The sequence below is a fragment of the Ammospiza nelsoni genome, chromosome 20, assembly GCF_027579445.1.
Source record: "Ammospiza nelsoni isolate bAmmNel1 chromosome 20, bAmmNel1.pri, whole genome shotgun sequence".
Taxonomy (NCBI): domain Eukaryota; kingdom Metazoa; phylum Chordata; class Aves; order Passeriformes; family Passerellidae; genus Ammospiza; species Ammospiza nelsoni.
The window spans coordinates 9,676,709-9,695,607 of NC_080652.1; the positions used below are offsets into that span (position 1 = coordinate 9,676,709).

Sequence of the window (18,899 nt, forward strand, 5' to 3'; positions counted from 1 at the left end):
CAGGACACAAACCTTGGCATCAGTTTCCCCAAACACAAGAGACCTTTCCCAAGAGCCAAAGAGAACAGTGCCTAAAAAACCATCCCAACACAATTGCAGAGACAAAACTCAGCACATTTAACCAATGAATATTAGAACTGCTTTGTAAGAAATCCCTGTTTCCTCTGTTCTTTCTCTCTCATGTACCTTTTCTCCCACTTTCTGAAGACTACATCCAAGACGCGTTAGTGGAAGCTGTACTAATCGTTTTAGCAGTTTCTGGGTCATGAAAAACAAAGAAAAGCTTATTAACAAGAAAAATGAAATAAGATTTCCCTAAGCTGATTGCTGATAAAAAAAATTCCACGTTCATTTTTCTGTATAAAAAAGAAAACATCTGTCACCATTTCAGTGTCTCAGTGTCCCTGCATGTGGTTCAACTGAGGTTTGATCAATAAATGCCTATTTTCACACCTTCTTTCTTAATCTTTTTAGCTAAGCTCAGATAGTTGCAGACCAAAACAAAGTAAAATCAGTTAGCTGAGGTCTTCATCTGCAGGACTTGGTGCTGACAATGTTTTGAAATATTAAAGTAAATGTATCACTCCCAGATTTTAGCTGGGCCACAGCCATGCTCAGCACAAGTCCCAGACACACTAGAACAGAGTTCAGGACTTTGTGTTTCTAAACAGATTTCTTTGCCAAGGTTCAGAGCTGGATTGTGCAACCAAGTCTCAACAATGGCACGGATTGTACAATGCAGCCCTCATAAATTAAGCTTCCACACTGCAAGGTTGTTGTTTGTATTTGCCACCAGGTTGAAAAATATCAGCTCTTTCAGAGCAGCAATTAGAGTAGGTAAAAATGAGTGTGTTAGCTTTCCTGACAGCATCCAGGTACGAGACAGGAGATTTTGTTCGTTGCCAGGTATGAGTTCTCAGGGAACCTTTTGTTTCCATTTGACAAAATGTAATAGTTCTGTTAAAACGAAATAACCTTTTTTTGTTAAGTTCAAAAGATTGCTTTATACACATCTCAAAACCATAGTAATTGTTGTTGTTACCTTGATGCAGCCCGCAGGGAGAGCTCACGGCACGGAGGGATCAGTGTGGATGTGAGACTGTTTTGAAAGTTCAGAACCAAGAGGAAATGGCCAGCCCATCTCCTGGAGAGAGCCTGAGCATCTGGGACAGCCTGAGCTTCCAGCCCTCTGCCACTCTGAGCACTGAGCAGCACTTGGGTAAGGTGGCATCTCCCACAGGGTCACTCAGTGCCCTCCCAGAGTATTTCTTGTGCTGTGGCAATAGAATGAACAGTTCCTCATTGCAACAGAATTCTTGATGATCGTTCTGGCTAGGGCTGAAAAATCTTCTGGGGTGAGGGGGAATTTCAAATAGATGGTTCTCTTCCAGATTTTGAAGGTGAAAAAGGGGTGCATGAAAAGTTGTCCTCTCAACATTCATGCACAATCAAAGAGATTATATTGGAATGTTATTAAAATTGCATAAAATGCATAGAAGCTCCTTGCTTTTTCCATGCTGTGCTGCCACAGGTGTGAATTCAGCTCACAGTCACAGCTACAGGTGGAACAAACCCCATTTAGCTCAGAGACATTTCCAGCTTCATCTGAAGGTCTCTGGGAGCCTTACAATTAACTCTTAATAATTACCCTGTCCGAGCAGTGTGGGATATTGTCCTGCTTGGACAGCAAGGGACAGGCACAGGACATGGGCAGGGTGCAGGGGAATGGAGGGATGTGCTGCAGGGTGCCCGGGCCATGGAGCAGAGGTTTGCACAGAAACGGGGAAAGTTTGTGGCTGAAAGGGTTAAAAGCCGACCAGTAGCGTGCAGACCGCTCTGTCTGAGGAGATCTCTGCCTGCTCCCACCAAACAGGAGCAGATGGTGCATTGTTTTAAGGGCTTTTTCGAGACAAAAGAACAAGATCAGATAACCTTTCCTCAAAGAGGGTACTTACAAAAAGCCTTTGCTTTTATTAAGGATTCTTCATTGTTTTCCTCACAACATTTTATACATCATATTGGATTCTGGGGTGGTGGAGAAGCCAGCATTGTTTACTGTGCTTCTCCTCCCCCCAGGCACCAGGAGGGCATCTTAGAGATTGGGCAGCAAGGCTGTTGTCTGAAGTGTTTTTTCCTAAGCGAAAGACAACCTATTTATTTACTATTAATAACTGAGGGCCCCAATTCTGCAAGGCCCAGCCACCCACTATTCACCACAGGAACAATGGGAGCTGCTGCCTCGTGTCTGTGCCAGGAGAAACCTTCCCTTCCCTGAGCATTTGCAGGAGCTGCCAGCCCACGGCTGGACTGGGAGCAGCACTGCCACCATGGCCACAGGAGGCACAGAGCTGTCGTGCTCAGCACAAAGTGGGTTTGAAATATGGGTCACAAGTGGCTCTGTCACCCCCCAGAGCAGGGATGGGGCGTTCAGACTCGAGGCTGCATTGTCTGCTCAAGGCATCACCCAGCAGTGGCTCTGTCCTTTCATGGGACACAGGAGTCACCGTGCACACGCAACACAATGAGGTGTAATTGTACAGCTGCTGCCAAATGCAATATTTACCTTTCAGAGGGACACACACATCGCCTGGCCACCCACTGGTGTGCCAAAGAAAGATTTTCTGTAGTAAACACACTTGGCAAAATAACAAATTCCATTTCAAACACCTTAAAACAGAGAGAAGATGATATTCACAAGATATTTGCTTACTGCCTGGGGTAAGACAGTGAACTTGTCCTGAATTGTTGAAATTTCTTTTTAAATACAGCCAGTATAAAACCCAGAATTGCAAATCCTATAAGCTCATGCTGTGGTGAGCAAAAACTGTCTCCACAGGTAATGTTGGGAAGTATTTCACATTGCGCTTACATGAATTTCTCATCAGTTTAGGCACAAAATTTGGTATAAGCAATGAGCTGATAAGGAAGGGCTTTGCATTTTGCACTACTATGTAAAATCTTTCTGTCATTCCTGCCCAGCCACCAGGGCTGTCCCACAGGGAGCTGAGGAGATGAGCTGTACTTTCCTTGCTACTCCAGCATGTCCTCTGAATACCGCTCATAGTACCCATATTTCTGTATTTCTATTAAATAAGAGAACTATATGATTTTTAAAAATCCCAACATTTTGCCCATGCCCCTTCCTACAGTCTAGGGAAGAGCTTTTGAGCTGGATTGGACTGAATGAGCCAGAAATCTCATTTCATCAGATCAGACTTTTTGTTTCCTTTTCTTTTGTATCTGAGAGATATCAACATTTAAGCTGAAACTAATTGTTTATAAAGTATTTTCTAAATGTTGAAGATTAATCAAGGCTGGTGCTTTAAAGTAGTTTGCACCAGGAAAGCAAATGGAATGTTTTCCATTGTTCTGGAAATGCAGAATTTTAACCTGAACTACAAGGAAAATGTATTTATATGTATCATCTTTCCCCTAAACTGCTGATTGACTTATTTTCTTGTATCACTAGAGGGAGCTGCCTTCTTGCTTCTAGAAGAGGGAGAAATTATGAAATAAGCGGAATAAGCACAGAAATGTTATCAGCCTGGCTTCAGCTAACTGTGTTTTGATGGAGAGTGTTGAGCTGAGGCAGCTCTTTGTGTTCCCTCCCAAATCCTGGCTGTGTTTTGTAATTCCCTCAGCTCCAGGGAGCTCCAGCCCTGCCTTCAGCATCTCTGGAGCTGTCTGCAATGATGTTGTCACTGACTGAGAGAGTTTACAATAACTGATGAGGAGCACAAGGAGCATTCCACAGAAATTCAGGATTCTGGTTAGGTCTGGGTTCAGGCTCAGCTCTGTTGCTATCCTGAGCCAAGAGCTGCCCTGCAGCTCCTTGTGACAAGGGGCAACAGCAGGGAGAGGCCCTGCCATGTGCTGCAACATCTGGCTGGGAGCTGAACCCAGGCCAGCCCTCCACACCAGAGGATTTAGACATAAATACAAAATATGCAGAGCACAGGAGCAGCACAGGCCACATTAATCCCCTTGTTTGGTAAGCAGCCACTCTCCAGTGCCAAGTGGAATACCAGACATGTTCAGAGAGGAGAGAAGGACCTGACCCAGCAGCTGTGGAGATACAGATTCTCCAAGGTACTCCAGAGTGCAGCTCAGCCCGTGGATTTCCTGAGGCAGCAGGCAGAGCCTTCACATTGAGAGCCTTTTGCTTGGGGATTGCTTGTGGTCTTGTGAAGGGCCAAACTGCCCTCTGTGATCAGATTTTACCAAACCTCTTTTCTTCCTCCCCTTTTACCTGTCATCACTGCAGGTGCTTTCCTGCACAGAGAGTGCTGAAGTCTGGGTGCTATTTCCCCTGCCCTGTAATAATAAAGCAACTGAGCTAACATGGTCATTTGGAGAGGGGAAGGACTACCCAAGTGGGGGATAAGGAGAAATTCCTTCTGGATCTGCTGCTCCACTCCACAGCTGGACACTTTACACCCCATATTCCTACACCTCCAGGCAGTAATGCAGACAAAGTCGTGCTTACAGTAAAGTTGCAGCTATGTCTTTTTATAATAACTGGGTTGCTCTGATTGCTGACATGTGCAGAAAGAGAAAAAGCTGTCCTTGAGTACAGCAGCAGTAAATGCTTCTGCCTTGCTTCAAGTGATTAGAAAAATGAGACTTTTAGCCTGGCTTTTTTAATTATATGTCAGGGAGATTCTACAGGGCTGTGCTGAGATTCTGCAGGTGCAGCGGAAAGTGATTTAATAAATAGCATTTTTTTCACAAGGCTGAGTGTATGCACATTGAAGCTATCTGGGTAGGCAGTAAATGCCATTCATCATCACCTAAAAGGACGTGAAGTTTAGCCAGATGGTATTTTCTTTAATGCAGGATGTTGCAACACAAGAAATGCATCTGGAAATAGCCACAATTAGGAAAATTACATTCAAAAGAAAGGAAAAGAGATCAAAACAAACTTTTTAATCACTTTGAGGTCAATACCATGGTTGGGCTTTGGTCAGAATAACAAGAGAACTGTTCAGTTTGAGGCACAAATTGAAAATATTTGTCAGATTTTAAATTATATCCTAATAGATGATCATATTTCTGACTGGCCCAGATATTAGTACTAAAAGTTACTCAGACAACACAGCATCAATAAACATAGCTTGTAACTTTTTTTCTAGAATGACCTTAGTTGTTAGTATTGAAGGAGCTTTTGAAAGTGCTGTCTGCAGACCCACGGAAGAATTGTTCACTTGTGTTTTTTTCTATTGCATTGCTTAAAACCATGAATAAAACTTCCCTACAAAATTCAGCTTTTTCATCCACTTCATTTTCCTAAATAGGTGATTGCACAAAATCATCTCTAGTTAACTATCAGCATTAAGGAGTCTGACTCAGTCCCCAAAATTAGAAAGACTGGCTAAAATGAACATTCTTTCTAAAAAGATGAACTCTTAATTTGGCATGTCTAGATTATTTAGCATGATTTTGCCTTTCCAAACCACCCTCCAAAACCAGGAAAGGCCCATTACCAGAGGAAAGGATGAGATTTCCATCCAGTGTGTCGACACTGAAAAGGAGGGTGTTAAGAGAAGCTTCATAGGAGAAGCCTCCTCCTCCACTGTAGGAGGAAAGTGAAATCTGCAATCAAGCTGTTTATAAAAACAGAGCAGCATTCTAATAGAAAATCTGCACAGGCTCAAAGATTTAATATTTTATTTCACTCACACCCACATAAACACAAAGCCCATCCTGGCATGCAAACAAGCCCACATCTCTGCTCCTTGTGTGTTACAGACCTTCAGTCTGTAAAGCAAAAACAAACTCTGCATGTCATGGGCTTATCCTGCACCATGGGGAAATTTGGATTCAGGTGACCTGGATAGAGACAGAGATTTTATCTCAAGTTTCCAAATCAAACCTATTTCTATTTATGACCCACACTTCCATTCTTTTATGGCTCTGGTTGCTGTGGCAGTGGCACAGCACAGAATAAACACACAACCTGTTTGCATAAGCTGAGCAATTCATCTGAGAAGCTCAAGCAGCCAAGAACATTTCACTGGTAAACAAAATATCAGCTGCACTGTCACACACAGGCAGGGGAGGTGCAGTGAGGAAGTGGCAGTGAAAAAGGTGCACGTGAAGCAAGAGGGGAAACTTCCCCACTTTAAAATGAAAGATTTTTTCCAGGGGTTTGTGTCTCCCTGTGACAAAAGAGAGAGGAAGCAGCCTGCCCATCCCAATGCAGATGGAGGGGACATGCAGGATGCTGCTTGAGTTCCCAAAGTGACCTTTTTTCACCAGGGAAACCTTGTCACAAGGTTGGGAAGTTTTTCTTTTGTACCCAGTGACTCTGATCCTGTTGGTGCAGCAAGGGAGCAGCAGGACCAAGAGGGACAAAAACCCACACTGAAATTCAGGCTTAGAACAGGAATTGTTCCTCATTCCTCTCTCCTTAAGTCCTGACAGTTCTCAATACTTGCAGAACTTTATGCTCACACATTTCTTGACAGGATGTATGTACTGACATTTTCTTTCTACAGTTATGGTGGAAGAGGTAAATGTATGCAAAGAAGTTATTTCAGTAATAAAGGCAGATGTCAGATTTGGGAGGCTTCCAAAAATAGGCCCAGGGAGGATTCAAAAGGAAAATGCAGTTGGAACAATGTACACATTCCCCTTGTGATGATCCCCTAAATTTCTGCAGGTGAGGGAGATTTTGGTGACATAGAGGTGGAGGACAAACACAGGAGACACCTGGACATTTTGAGTCAAACCTCCTTACTACTGGCTCACAAACTGAAGGTCAGTGGGAAACCTGTGTAATGAGCATAGGGAATTCCAGTTCTGCTGTCCCAGGGGAAAAGGTGCTCCCTATCCCCAGAGTCAGGTGTGCTTGGGCCATAATCAGTTGGCATCAGCTGCCCTGAGTCAGGTTTATAAACCCTATGGACTATAAAGGTGAGGTGCCAGGCCTGTTTGCTGTTTGGAGACCTCAGTGTAGCTCTTGTGGGTAAGAGGAGGTTGCTGTACTTGCCCAGGGCAGCAGGACCTGGCTGTGCAGCTCCTGTCCTGCCCTTTGCCCCCCAGCTCTCAGGTGTTGTGTCACCTGATTGAAGATACCATTTGTAATGTGTCACTTCCTAACGCAGCTCCAGCAGCAGCAGCGCAAACATCGGCTTCTGGTGCTGAGGGAGAAGGCAAAGCAAGAGGTTGAGGAAAGCCACAGGTTTCTGAGGGGCCTGCTGCAGCTCAGTTCTGAGGTAAGTTATGATCTCAGACCCTGGGTTACACCTCCAGGCCCCAGCTCTCGTGAGAGCAGTTCTAAGCACAGCAATTTGTGAGCTGCTGTAGCACCTTACCACATATCCACAGAGTTTTCTCCCAGCCCATTAATTAATCAGCTCTTCAGGAATTGTTGGCATAGGAAAAGCATTATCTACAACCAGAAGCTCTCCAAAAAAGATGAGGAAAAAAGGTTTAAATGTTTTGGTTTTCAAATAGATCACTGAGGCATGTGGCAATTTGTGTGTGTGCAGGACAGCAGGAACTCCAAAGGCAGTGATCCTCCTGTGACAAGACCTGACCACACAGAGCAGACACACAGAGGACACTGGCTGGAAGGTGACCTTGCTGCTGGCAGCTACAGGAGGTAGGCTACAGTGAGGCACTCCAAGGATTTGGTCTGTGGTTTGATTATATTAATATTTTGGGACACTAAAGTAATTGCTATATAGTGTTTTTAACTCTATTTATGCCCAAACTACAGCTTTCCAATGTTGTGAGAGTGCTTGCACTTTTAAAAAAGTAGAAACCCCTCTGAAACTTGTGTGAAAAGTATAATTTTCTTCATTTTGCTGTACTATCATACCATTGATATAAATTAGAATATTGTATGTGCATTTTTAAAGTTCATTTAAAGTGGCATAAAAACTTGAATTGCTTCCAGAGTCTTATGGATGCAATTACTACAAAGGCACCTTTGCACAGGTAAAACTTTCAGTACCACATGAAAATGAGCAGCATTCTGGTTTGAAAAGATTCAATCTCTGTGGAGGACTTGGCTGTGAAAGTAAGGAATTGAAATAATGTTTCTGACTGCAGTAAGAAAATATTTCCCTTTTCTTACCTTCAGTGATCAAGAGATGGGTTCACTGAGACACTCTGCATTGAAGATAGAAAGAGATCCCAATCCAGTGGATCCCAAAATATTGGGAGAAAGAAAACCTTTAGGAGGAGGAGGTTCATGTTGCCCAGTGCTTCAAGGAGGTGAACATGACATTAAAGGATTTAGTGGTATTGGGGAAATGCCCCATTCAACCTGGCCTGGAACACAGTTTTCTAGCTAATTTTGAAAATTTTGACCTCAATATTTATGTTCATTATGCATATTTGAGCTATGGCTATCTTCCTTTGTACTCCTGGCCCTTCTAAGACAGTCTTGTTGGGAGCTGAGAGTTATTTACCCTATTGATGGGTTCTTTTCTAAATTTCCATTATTTCACTTCTAAGGGAAGTTGATGTCCACACCTTGCTCCTGGAAGTGAACAGCTGAGGGATGACTCCTCCAGCTCCTGCTGAGGGCAGTGCATGGGCTTGGCTGACAAATATTTGCCAAAGGCACCTTGAGTTCAGAAATGGGTGTTAACTTGTACTGGGAGAGTTGTTTTTTGTGTCTTTTCCTTTCAGATACTTTATTTTTGGTGACATTAACTCTTTGCCTTGGGGTCTCTGCCAGCAGATCACAGGCACAGCCATCACACCTCGAATCTGTTGTCACCTTGGATGAATCTGCCCCATGGGGAGACCTGGGACAGCTCTGGGGACAGCAGTGACCAGGCCAGCTCCAACAGCCAGGTAACACCAGCTCTTGAAACAGTCTGAGGGGTGTTCCTCTCTATGGGTTGGTTTTTTTGGTTTTATTCCCTCCATCAAACTGTTCACCTGATGATGCCGATACTCTGCTCTGTCCCCAGTGGAGCGCAACCATTCCACGCTTTGGATGTTCCAGCACCTTCCATGGCTCCAGCCTGGCCGTGGTGGAGCAGTGCCTGAGGGCAGAGGAGCTGCGGGCTCGGCACCAGGCAGTGCTGCTGCAGCTCCGGAGGAAGGCTCTGAGGGAGAGGGCCAGGGCCGAGCTGGCCTGGCTGGGCCACCACAGACGGTGAGGGCACTGCCGCTGGAGGCCTGCTAGGCCAGGACTGCTTTCCCTCCTTTCATGGGAACACAGTAAATGTAAAATCTTCTTAGAAAGCAAGGAGCAAGTAAAAAATTGAGAGGAAAGGAGTCTGCATGGTTTTAGTGTCTCCAGAGCAGAGTTTAGCTTCTATTGGAGCCGCCTCTGTGGTGGTATGACGCACCAACTTGATGAGGAGCCCTCAGGGATGGACGGTGAGGGGCGTCCCTCAGCGTAATGAGGATAACGAGCCCTCAGGGACAGTGAGGGACATCCCTTGGCATAGACCAGCTGAGGAGCCCTCAGGGATGGATGGTGAGGGGCATCCCTCAGTGCTAATGAGTATAATGAGCCCTCAGGGACAGTGAGGGATGTCCCCCAGTGCTGACCAGGCTGAGGAGCCCTCAGGGATGGACAGCGCGGGGTGTCCCTCAGCGCTAATGAGGATAACGAGCCCTCAGGGATGGGTAGTGAGGGGTGTCCCTCAGCACTAACCAGCTGAGACACTATAAGGAACGCCCAGTGCTCAGGATACTCCATTTGCCTCAGGAGAGGTCCAGCCACCACAGCCCCAGGGTGGTGAGATGTCTTCTGAGTCCACTGTAACTTTCTGCAGAGTCTTCCATACCTATAGCTGCTTCGAGAGGAGCTTTGCTCCAATCCCATGCATTAAGTCAAGGCATTTAATGATCTGACTCTGATTCTTATCCTTGTGATCTCCAGTGTTCTGGAAAACCTGCAGGATAATACAGGAGCCTCTGCCATGGCAGCAAAACAGCACAGAGTCCTGATGGAGCTGAAATGGGAGCAGGTAATGCTGCAGTGAGAGGAGCTGGCATTCATCTCATATCCATAGGGAGGATGCAGCACAGGGAGGTGTCTGGAGTTGCTGGAACAAGTGGGGGTTGTGTTTAAAAAAAAAACAAACCACTTTGCATCCATTATTCTGCATGTTTCCTACATACCCACAGTGAGGTGGCTTTTGTGCCAAAGTCAGCAGTCTGTAAATCTTGGATAAAAGAAAACATCTTTTTTTTTTTCTCTTCTGCTACCTCACTGTTATTGTGGATTTTTCTATTTATGCCATAACAAACAGGTCATATAATGTAGGTTTCCACTGATTTATGCTTGTGATGTTGAAATATATTAAATTAATCTGACAGCTAATTTTATAGTCTTGGTTATTCCACTATGATAGGTTCATAATTACACTTAGTAGTCAGAAAATTTCTGTCCTGCTCCTTATGTAGTTGAGCCTCTCATTTGAGTAAAAGAATTCCTACTGCAAACCAAAGTACCCTGTAGTTTTGAATGATCTGAAGACAATTGATTTCTAAAGGCCTTGCCACTTGGGACCCCATAAAAACATCCCTTTACCTGTCATCAGTTTTCACACGTGAAAGCCCTGTTGAAAAATAAAACTGCAAATTTTTTATAAAAAAGGAAACTATCGTATTTTCAGGGTATTTTGGGATTAATAGGGCCCTATGTGAAAAAACATTATACATACTAAGTATAGCTCTTCATTATTTTCACTATGTTATGCACCTTTCTTTCTCTGCTTTGTGTAGGCAGAAATCCAGCACCTGAAAAACATCCACAGGGCAGCCCATCAGGAAAGGAAGCTTTTATTAAAGCAGCAGAGAGAAATCTTAATGATGCAGCATTCAACAGCACAACTCCAGGAAAAGCTGCACAGTTTGGCTGGAGAGCAGGAGGTTGTGAAGTCAGGGAGTAAAGACAATTGTGTCCAGCTAAAGCATAAAAGGAGCAAGAAATATGAGGGGTAAGTAAAAACTTTCTCAGTGATTGCTGAAGGTGAGAGCAAATCCAGTGGAGAAGATGGAGACAGGCATGTCCTAGATAATGGTGTGAGCTTTAGATACTCCAAAGAGGGAGTGTATAATGATAAATTTTTCCAACTTCTGTGTTCAAGCAGTTGATAAATCAAGATCACTGCTTATCATTCTGTCTCAAATGGTGAATTCCTCAGGGCACCTTCAATGATGCCACACAACTGCTAATGATAGTTCATGCTTTCATGGTGGCTTTTAACTACAAACCCAAACACTTTGCAACTATATATTAATTAGGCTTCACAATACCCATATGGAATGAGTAGAAATGTATTGATTTAATTGGGGGAGTTCACTCCTTTGTCACTCTCTGGCTCTGAGCCTCTGGATCACTCAGCCCCTCAGAGCTGGTCTGTGCTTCACTGAGGATTTAACCAGAGAAGGATTTTGGAATACACAGGGCTAAATTTTAGGCTTAAACTGAAGCACAGAGGTGTCATGTAAAATCCTACAGTGAGCTCTCATTCAGGAGTTTAGTCAGACTGAGAAATCCCCATCCTGCTGTTCCCCAGGAGCATCCCTGTCTGCTTCCTGCTGGGCTGCAGGAGCTGAGCACTGTGAATGAGAACCCCACAGCATCCACGCTGCTCAGAACAAAAATCTACTTTGCTTCAGGAAGAGAAAAAGCAGTTAAAGACATATATTTATCAATGTGAATTAAAACCCCCTTTCATTCAGTGTTACCCAGAGCTTTAGCAGGGTGGTGAGTCAGGTTTGTGCATTTACTTAAGTCCCCACAGGGGAAGGCTTTCAAATAAATCCCAGCATGGAACTGATCTATAATTCATGGTGTTATTGATTACAAGTCAGAGAAATCTTTAAAAGGTTTCTTGGCTGTGCTTTCACTTCTTATTACTGACAAGGCTGCTCGTAGGAGAACAGTGAATATTGGTGTCAGTCTGGAGCAGCCAGAGGCTGTGGAATCAAATGCACCCAAATTCTGGCTGCTTGTCCATAGATCTCTGTCCTGTGCAGGAGTGCAGAGTGGTGATTATGCTATTTATCCACCTGCATGGGTGTGTTCATGTTTTATACTGATCAGGAACAAAGCATTCCATGTCTAACTCTTTACAGCTTTTCTACTGAGAACAAGGAATCACTGGTACAACACCAGAAACAGGTGGAGGAGTTGCCAGGTTTGGAGCAGTCCCTTAATGCTCAGGATGTTTTCCTACCTCTGGAACCTACAAATTCAGCTGGAATGGAACCTATTGCCACACTTTTTACAAGAAAAGGCCAGAAGTGTGTATTTCTGGTAAGGATCTCTGGAATTCCATTCATGCCTAAAGAAAGGGTGCCCCAGATTGTATTTCCCTTAATATAGGACCAACACAGGACTCATTTGGCACTTAAGAACAGGAAGCCAAAATAGGTGTGTTGGTTATTTTCCTTAAAACATTAACTCTGTCTACTAAATGTTTACTTTTTAGGAATCTGCGCTGGAGGAAAAGGCACTTCTTTCAAACCCTGATCCTAAAGATAATGAAGATCTTAATCCATGTGGCAGAAAAAACCCAGTGAAAGGCTTGGGGATGCTTCCTACTTGGTGTAACTTATGCCTGGTTCAGGAGGAAAACACTCTTGAAGGAACAGGTCAATCATATTTAATGCTATTATGTCCAATCTGTTTCAACTACTTCAATCAAATTTTAATCCAGACAGAAAGAGAGACAATCTTCTCATTTATTACCAAGGTGTCTTGCTCACTATAGCCAATGTATAAATCACTGCTGGGCAAGATGGTGGGGATCTCTCAGAGGTTTATTAAGAGATCTGATTATACTGCTTCCCCAGAACGAAATCATAATTTACTCTGATTGTGTCATTAACAATTTGCTCTCTTTTGATACAGTTTTTCAAGAATTTAAGGCCGTTCTTTTAAAAAGAACATAGATCAGTTGAAGATAGACTTGGACAGGACATGCTGGAGTTATTTTTGTTTCCAGGTTTTATCCTCAGCTCATATTTCTTACTTTCAGTAGGACAGGTGAAAAATAAAACTGTCTGTTTATATATGAGTCAGTTATATCATTTACATAGTTCTGGATATGCATGATTTCTGTAATATAAACATTTACATATTGTGGCAGTATTTCCTATTTCTGTCACTTTTCTAATGAACCATCTTTCTGTGTTTCATAGAATATCCTGATTTGGAAGGGACCCACAAGGATCATAAAGTCCAGCTCCTAATTTACTCCTAGATATAATAGTGAGGAGCATGATAGATTTGAGTGTCCTATCAGCAAGCTCTTCTATAAAATATTTTTCTTTTAAGTGATGATTTAAAAAAAATTCTTTTAAATGTTCCAGTTAAAGAAGTGGAAGTGCCTGTCCCTTCTGAGATCCATCAGGTGGATGCCAGTCAGTGTTTGAAGCATTTGGACCATATTTCTCCTGAAGCTTCTGATGAACGAAATTTAGAAGGATTTTCTGAGGGATTAACTTCCACCGAATCATTGTCCAGGTCAAATAACTCCTTTTTGCAATGTCAAAGTGCCAAGTCAGACTCTTCTCACTCAGAATTTCAGAAAGTGTCTGCAGTTTGGATCAGCTTCTCAAAAAGTTCCATTTCAGACCCAGAATTTGAGCTGGAGCATGGAGAGGACACAGATGTCAGCGTCCCAGAAGAGTTTGTCTGTGACAGTGGTGATGTGTTTAATATCTCAAAAGAGATGCCAATAGCAATAAGCAATGGAAAGGAAACATCACCTAGTGACAAACACAATGAACGTGAGCTGCCTGAAGATGACAGAGCTGAGACTTCATCTCTGTCCCAGAAATACCCTGGAGATGTGTTGGGTCATGGCTGCACTGAGCTCCTGCTTTCCTTCATCCCAGCAAACAAAGCAAATGTCTCCAGAACCGAGTCAGCACATTGCTCCCAGTCTGAAAACCCTTCTGAGGGAGTGGATGAGCCACACCTGGGTGCCTCACAAAGCTTCAGCAGAAACAAGCCCTGTTCTCAGGAGATCCCAGCACTGGGAAATGATGTAGCTGCCAGCCCTTCGTGCACTGATGCAAACTCCAGCAGTGATAAGGGGCTCCCTCCAGCTGATGAGGATACCTTGTCAGAAATGCTGTGTCCTGTGGGTGAAGTATTGTCCTCTGGAAGTGCTGACTTGCCACCCTATAACAAAAAGGATTTGTCATTTCCAAGTGAAGATCTTCCTCCTCCCCCTTTAGGTGCAGATGCAATGAAAAATTGTGATCCTGCCTCCAGCACGGATGATTTCACATCTCCACTGCAAATGACAGGCTCAGAGTCTGGTCAGGGCATGGATGAAGATCTGTCACTGGAAATGGATGCATTACCCCCATTACCTGATAACACTGTGCCTGAGGAATCTCCCCTGCTCAGTACAGAGACAAGTGGTGCTTTTTCAACCAATGATGGTTGTCTCTCACAACAATCTATTACAGCTCTTTCCAGCTGTTTATCAGAAAACCAGCATGGAGAGCAGGAGATGCCTTTGCAGCATTTGGAGTTTCTGCCTGTGTCAAATACAGATTCTTTTGGTGGAAGTAAGAGTCCTGAATTCCCAATGAAACAATGCAAAGTGTGTGAAAAGCTACCCAGTGCTAAGGAGGACAGTGACGACCCATTATCATCATTTGAAGTTGGGGACAGAGTGTTGGTGAAGCAGAGCCAGCCTGGAACTCTGATGTTCAAAGGCCAGACTCATTTTGGCAGTGGCCACTGGGCTGGAGTTGCACTGGACAAAGCTGAAGGTGACAATGCTGGAACTTATGAAGGGGTGAAGTATTTTGAGTGTGCCCAGCACTGTGGGGTCTTTGTCAGAGCTGATGAGATTTCACACCTCTTTGGGGTTAACAAAAATAGCTCCAGTTACATGGGGAATGAAGACTCTGACTCCTTCCATGATGATGACTCCCTCAAAGGAGACTGCAAATACTCTGGAGATGATGAGCAGAGAGTGGGGTTTGTAGAGGAGAAAGCAGAAGACACAAACAGTGCAGGAGGTTCAGAAGTGAAAGAAAACCAGTCTGGGTTACACAGAGCCTTGCTGTGTGGAACAGGGCAAAAGCTTCCCCATTCCAACCAGTGTAACTGTAATGAATTCCTCTGTCAAAAGAACTTAATGTGCTTGGGATCAGATAAAGAAAAACCAGAACTGGCACAAATAAAACAAACTATATTTGCAGATGCTCTTCCAAAGAAAAGCAAGACAGATGAGGTAAACACAAGCAAAAATATTTGCTGCTTGGTAGAGGATCAGAAAAGAATTAAACTTGCTGATGATATTGCAAGTGAACTCAGTAAAAAACTTCTGTTTGACATTTTAATTGCATTTTCTGAAACAGCTCAACACAAATATAAAAGTGCCTTTGAAAAAGACATGATGAATTATGGCAAAGGCCTGAGGCAAGAAGACAATCAGAAACCATTTCCCCTCAAAGAAAATTCAGTTGCTGCCTTATTTGAGCCATCAGCAAAGGTTTCTGATGTTTCATTGGGTGGTTTTGATATGCTTTGCATTCATGGTTGTCACACAGTAACAGACAGAATTGTAACTAAATTTATAGATGATGCAGTTAAAGAATATAAGAAGATTAAAAGAAAACACAGATCAAAAGCAGACATGATACTTCATTTATCTCCAGAGACTTCTCCAACCACTTTGCCTGTAAGTATAGTGAGAAAGTTTTTATTTCAAGTGCTGGCCCTGAAGCTGGATCTATAAAAGCAAGAATTTGTGTGGCCCAGTTTTTCATCATCCACAGAAATTATATCTATGTTAGGAACCAGATTGCTTACTTCATGTGACCCATTCATTATTTAAGGAATTATTCTGTATCCATTGGATAGTACATGTATGGTCCAAAGAAAAATGGGAGTTCTTGATTGGAATTTTGAATAATACATCAGTAAGCCTTTCTTTGAGCCCATGAATGAAATGGTTTTAAGTGTAACCTTGATCAGTTGCTAATAATCCAAATACCTCTGAAAAGATGGAATATATCTGTCTTTTCTTTTTCTCTCTTGAAGCTCCTTTTAAAAATCCTTGATGCTGGTATTTTTGGAAGCTCTGAAGATTTTGATCAGCCTAATTCTGACCAAAACCTGCTGATGAGACAGACACAAAAGCAACACTTGTACAAATTAGACCAGTGGCACTCAGCTCCTTGGAAGAAAACTGTGGAAGTTCCTCTTGTGATTCCACATAACAGTTCTTATGTTAAAAATTTGTCTGCATATGCTGTGGAAGAATTATGGACCCCAGAGAACATAAAATCAAATTTCAGGAACATCAACATGCCAAAGTACTTGGAATGTAGTGATCTCCCAGGGAATGATTTGGAAGCAGAGAGCAAGAGGATGTATAATCAGGTATTTTTAAAGCACTAGCTGTTAATTAACTTTTGTAGTGTTCTGGAGGCTGAATCATATTAGCTAATATTTAACGTTATTCCAGTTGCTAACACTAAATATAACTAAAGCAACACTGAAAGGTACTACCAGGAGTATTCTGCAATTTGCTGCTGAATAATTCCAGTAGAATAAGTGTCCTTGTAGAGAATCCAGAGTTTTTCCAGAGTTCCACCATAAGCCCTTGGACACCTGCCCCAGTGTCTGTTTGGGTCTGTTCAGGGAAAGCCAAGTTCCATGGTAAGCTGGGGACTGCAATCCAGTTTTCCTGACTCCAGTATCCTGCTGAGTTTGTTACAGGTTATATTTGATTTGAGCCATGAGTTGCTGTGTGCAGAATATCAAGTGACTGCAAAGCCAAATATCTTCCCATGGATGGAAAAAGTGGGATCTCCCTGTTGCAGGCATCTCTGCAGCAGGACAGATGTCAGTGATGTCAAGGTATGTTCTGGCAATGGAAAGAACAGGAACAAGAGTGGAAAGAGCAGAGACTGCAAAAAGAAATGTGAAATATGGGAGGATTATGACAATGTAACTGAGGTGATGGGAGAAGAAACAGTATTACCCTGAAGTGCCTGGATAAATACAGACTGAGCTGATGACTCAAAATATTCCATATGTGTGGAGTTAAGAATGGGAATGGGCCTTTAAACTCTCCTAATTATGACTATTTTGTGTGTAATATCATGATTAAAATGTGTTGGTGGGCCAGTATTGATTGATCAGCTACCTCTAGATCAGCCCCCTAAACTTTGGGATGTTTCTGGACTTAAAGCTGGATCTTCTCACTGGCACCTTCACAGCACCAGAATTCTTATGAGGAGAGTTCTTTTCAGCCTTCTTTATTTTGTAGACGTTTGTTCAGGGTGAAATTATTAAAATAATGAACCTGGAAAGGAATGACTTAGAAATGAAAAGAAAATTCCTGAATATGACCAAGTATGGAAACTGTAAGAGAGACAGAGTGGACCTTATTCTGGTAAGCAGAATTTCCAATGGGGATTTGTGTATTTCCTTTAGATTTAAACTAGAAATTCTCATCCTTCTGTGAGAATCACTTTTACTTAAATTAACTTCAGAAATTACTGCCTTTTAAAATTTGAATTAATAATCCAGTATTTCCAGCTCTTGTGAGTGGCTTAAATTAAATAAATTAATGATACAGATGTAAAGTTGTTGGATTAGGTGCAGTGTCTCAGTACTTTTGAGAAACTCTTCTTTTTGAAGTAAAAAATTGTTTCCATGTTATATTTTAGATCCAAGAGCTTTGCAAAGAAGAATCTCAGTGGACTTTCTATGGTGATGATGAATTAAGAGTGAAGATGAGGATGACTGAAGCCATATTTGATAGCTTGATCCTTGATACAATCAGAGTTCTTAATCAGATTTATCTGAAAAAAGCCTCTTTGACAGGTGACTGTGCACCATCTTTTCTCTTTTAATCCACTGTGGAACTGGTTAAAAGGAGCTTGGAGATGGCTTCAGAGAGCTGGCACAGGGAATGGCAGGACCTGGAGCCAGACAATCAGGTTAAATGTCTATAATTTTGTGCAAATGAGGAAAATACCGATGTGGTGCACTTTAAATTGGAGATTTTTCTATCAGCACCTTCAATTCCTAACAATTAGATGTGTGCCTGTAATTGGGTTATTTATCATGCAATTCACAGGAGCCCATTAAATTTGTACAATATCTAAATGTGGGGTGCTGAGAATGTACTTTAACAGACAAAAGAGAGGCAATCAATACTCTTTTTGTATTGGCAAAACTGGGGAAAAAAAATCAAGATTTTTGACAAGGAAATAGAAGCATTTCCTCAGCATGGTAATTGTTCACAATGTTAATTGCTGTGGTCCCACCTATTTTGTACTGAGAAAATCAAATTTTTGTTAGTTCTTTTTAAAATAAATGCTGTGCAAATATTTCATACTGGAATTCAGAAACTGTTTATTATTGAATAATTGATTGTAAAGAGATCAGATTTTTTCCAATCCTATCCATTCAGAGTGTCTTTCAATAAAATTAAAATCAGGATCAATAAAGATAAATTATAGATAAACTTAAGATTTAAAAATACAATACTTTAAAATCTGCTTGGGGAATAGAAAGACATTTTGTATTTGTATTTTTAAATACTGTTGGCTTAATTGTTTTTTGTACTTGTTTTCTGAATAAAATATAACACACATAGCTTATTTTGTTTATTTATTGTCACTGAAATCAGTTAGAATTACAGATTATCTTGTGCACACTGTTTTTCTCAGCAGTGAATGGGTGCATTTTTGTTTTGTTTTGCTGGGCACATTAAACCCTCCCCTGCTTGTTGCCATATGAACAGAAATAAAAAGGCAACTTCTGCCCCCAGCACTTTAACTGGTGATCTTATCCTATAAACTATTTTCATGTCTCTTGTGGTACATTTCCTGGTCTCTGACTTTATCCTCATTGATTAGTTAATCCACAGAAGTTACTTGTTTTCTTGTTGTCAGTTTATAGCAGAATTTAACTCCATTTTTTTCCT

The 18,899-nt window shown here is 42.2% G+C and overlaps 1 protein-coding gene across 1 annotated transcript in view; it reads left to right on the forward strand.

Annotated features, from left to right (window-relative positions):
• The window catches only part of CCDC187 (coiled-coil domain containing 187), a 42,967-nt gene extending 24,399 nt beyond the window's left edge, over positions 1–18,568 (forward strand). Inside the window, exons 4-18 of the mRNA XM_059486677.1 lie at positions 6,662–6,759; positions 7,107–7,217; positions 7,494–7,606; positions 8,090–8,223; positions 8,696–8,811; positions 8,931–9,118; positions 9,854–9,941; positions 10,702–10,916; positions 12,061–12,241; positions 12,417–12,579; positions 13,300–15,635; positions 15,998–16,339; positions 16,679–16,819; positions 17,232–17,357; positions 17,635–18,568. Of these exons, the coding sequence (XP_059342660.1) occupies positions 6,662–6,759; positions 7,107–7,217; positions 7,494–7,606; positions 8,090–8,223; positions 8,696–8,811; positions 8,931–9,118; positions 9,854–9,941; positions 10,702–10,916; positions 12,061–12,241; positions 12,417–12,579; positions 13,300–15,635; positions 15,998–16,339; positions 16,679–16,819; positions 17,232–17,357; positions 17,635–17,820 (4,538 nt within the window). The 3' untranslated portion in view covers positions 17,821–18,568. The remainder of the gene's footprint in view (positions 1–6,661; positions 6,760–7,106; positions 7,218–7,493; positions 7,607–8,089; positions 8,224–8,695; positions 8,812–8,930; positions 9,119–9,853; positions 9,942–10,701; positions 10,917–12,060; positions 12,242–12,416; positions 12,580–13,299; positions 15,636–15,997; positions 16,340–16,678; positions 16,820–17,231; positions 17,358–17,634) is intronic.
• The last annotated feature ends 331 nt before the right edge of the window (positions 18,569–18,899 follow it).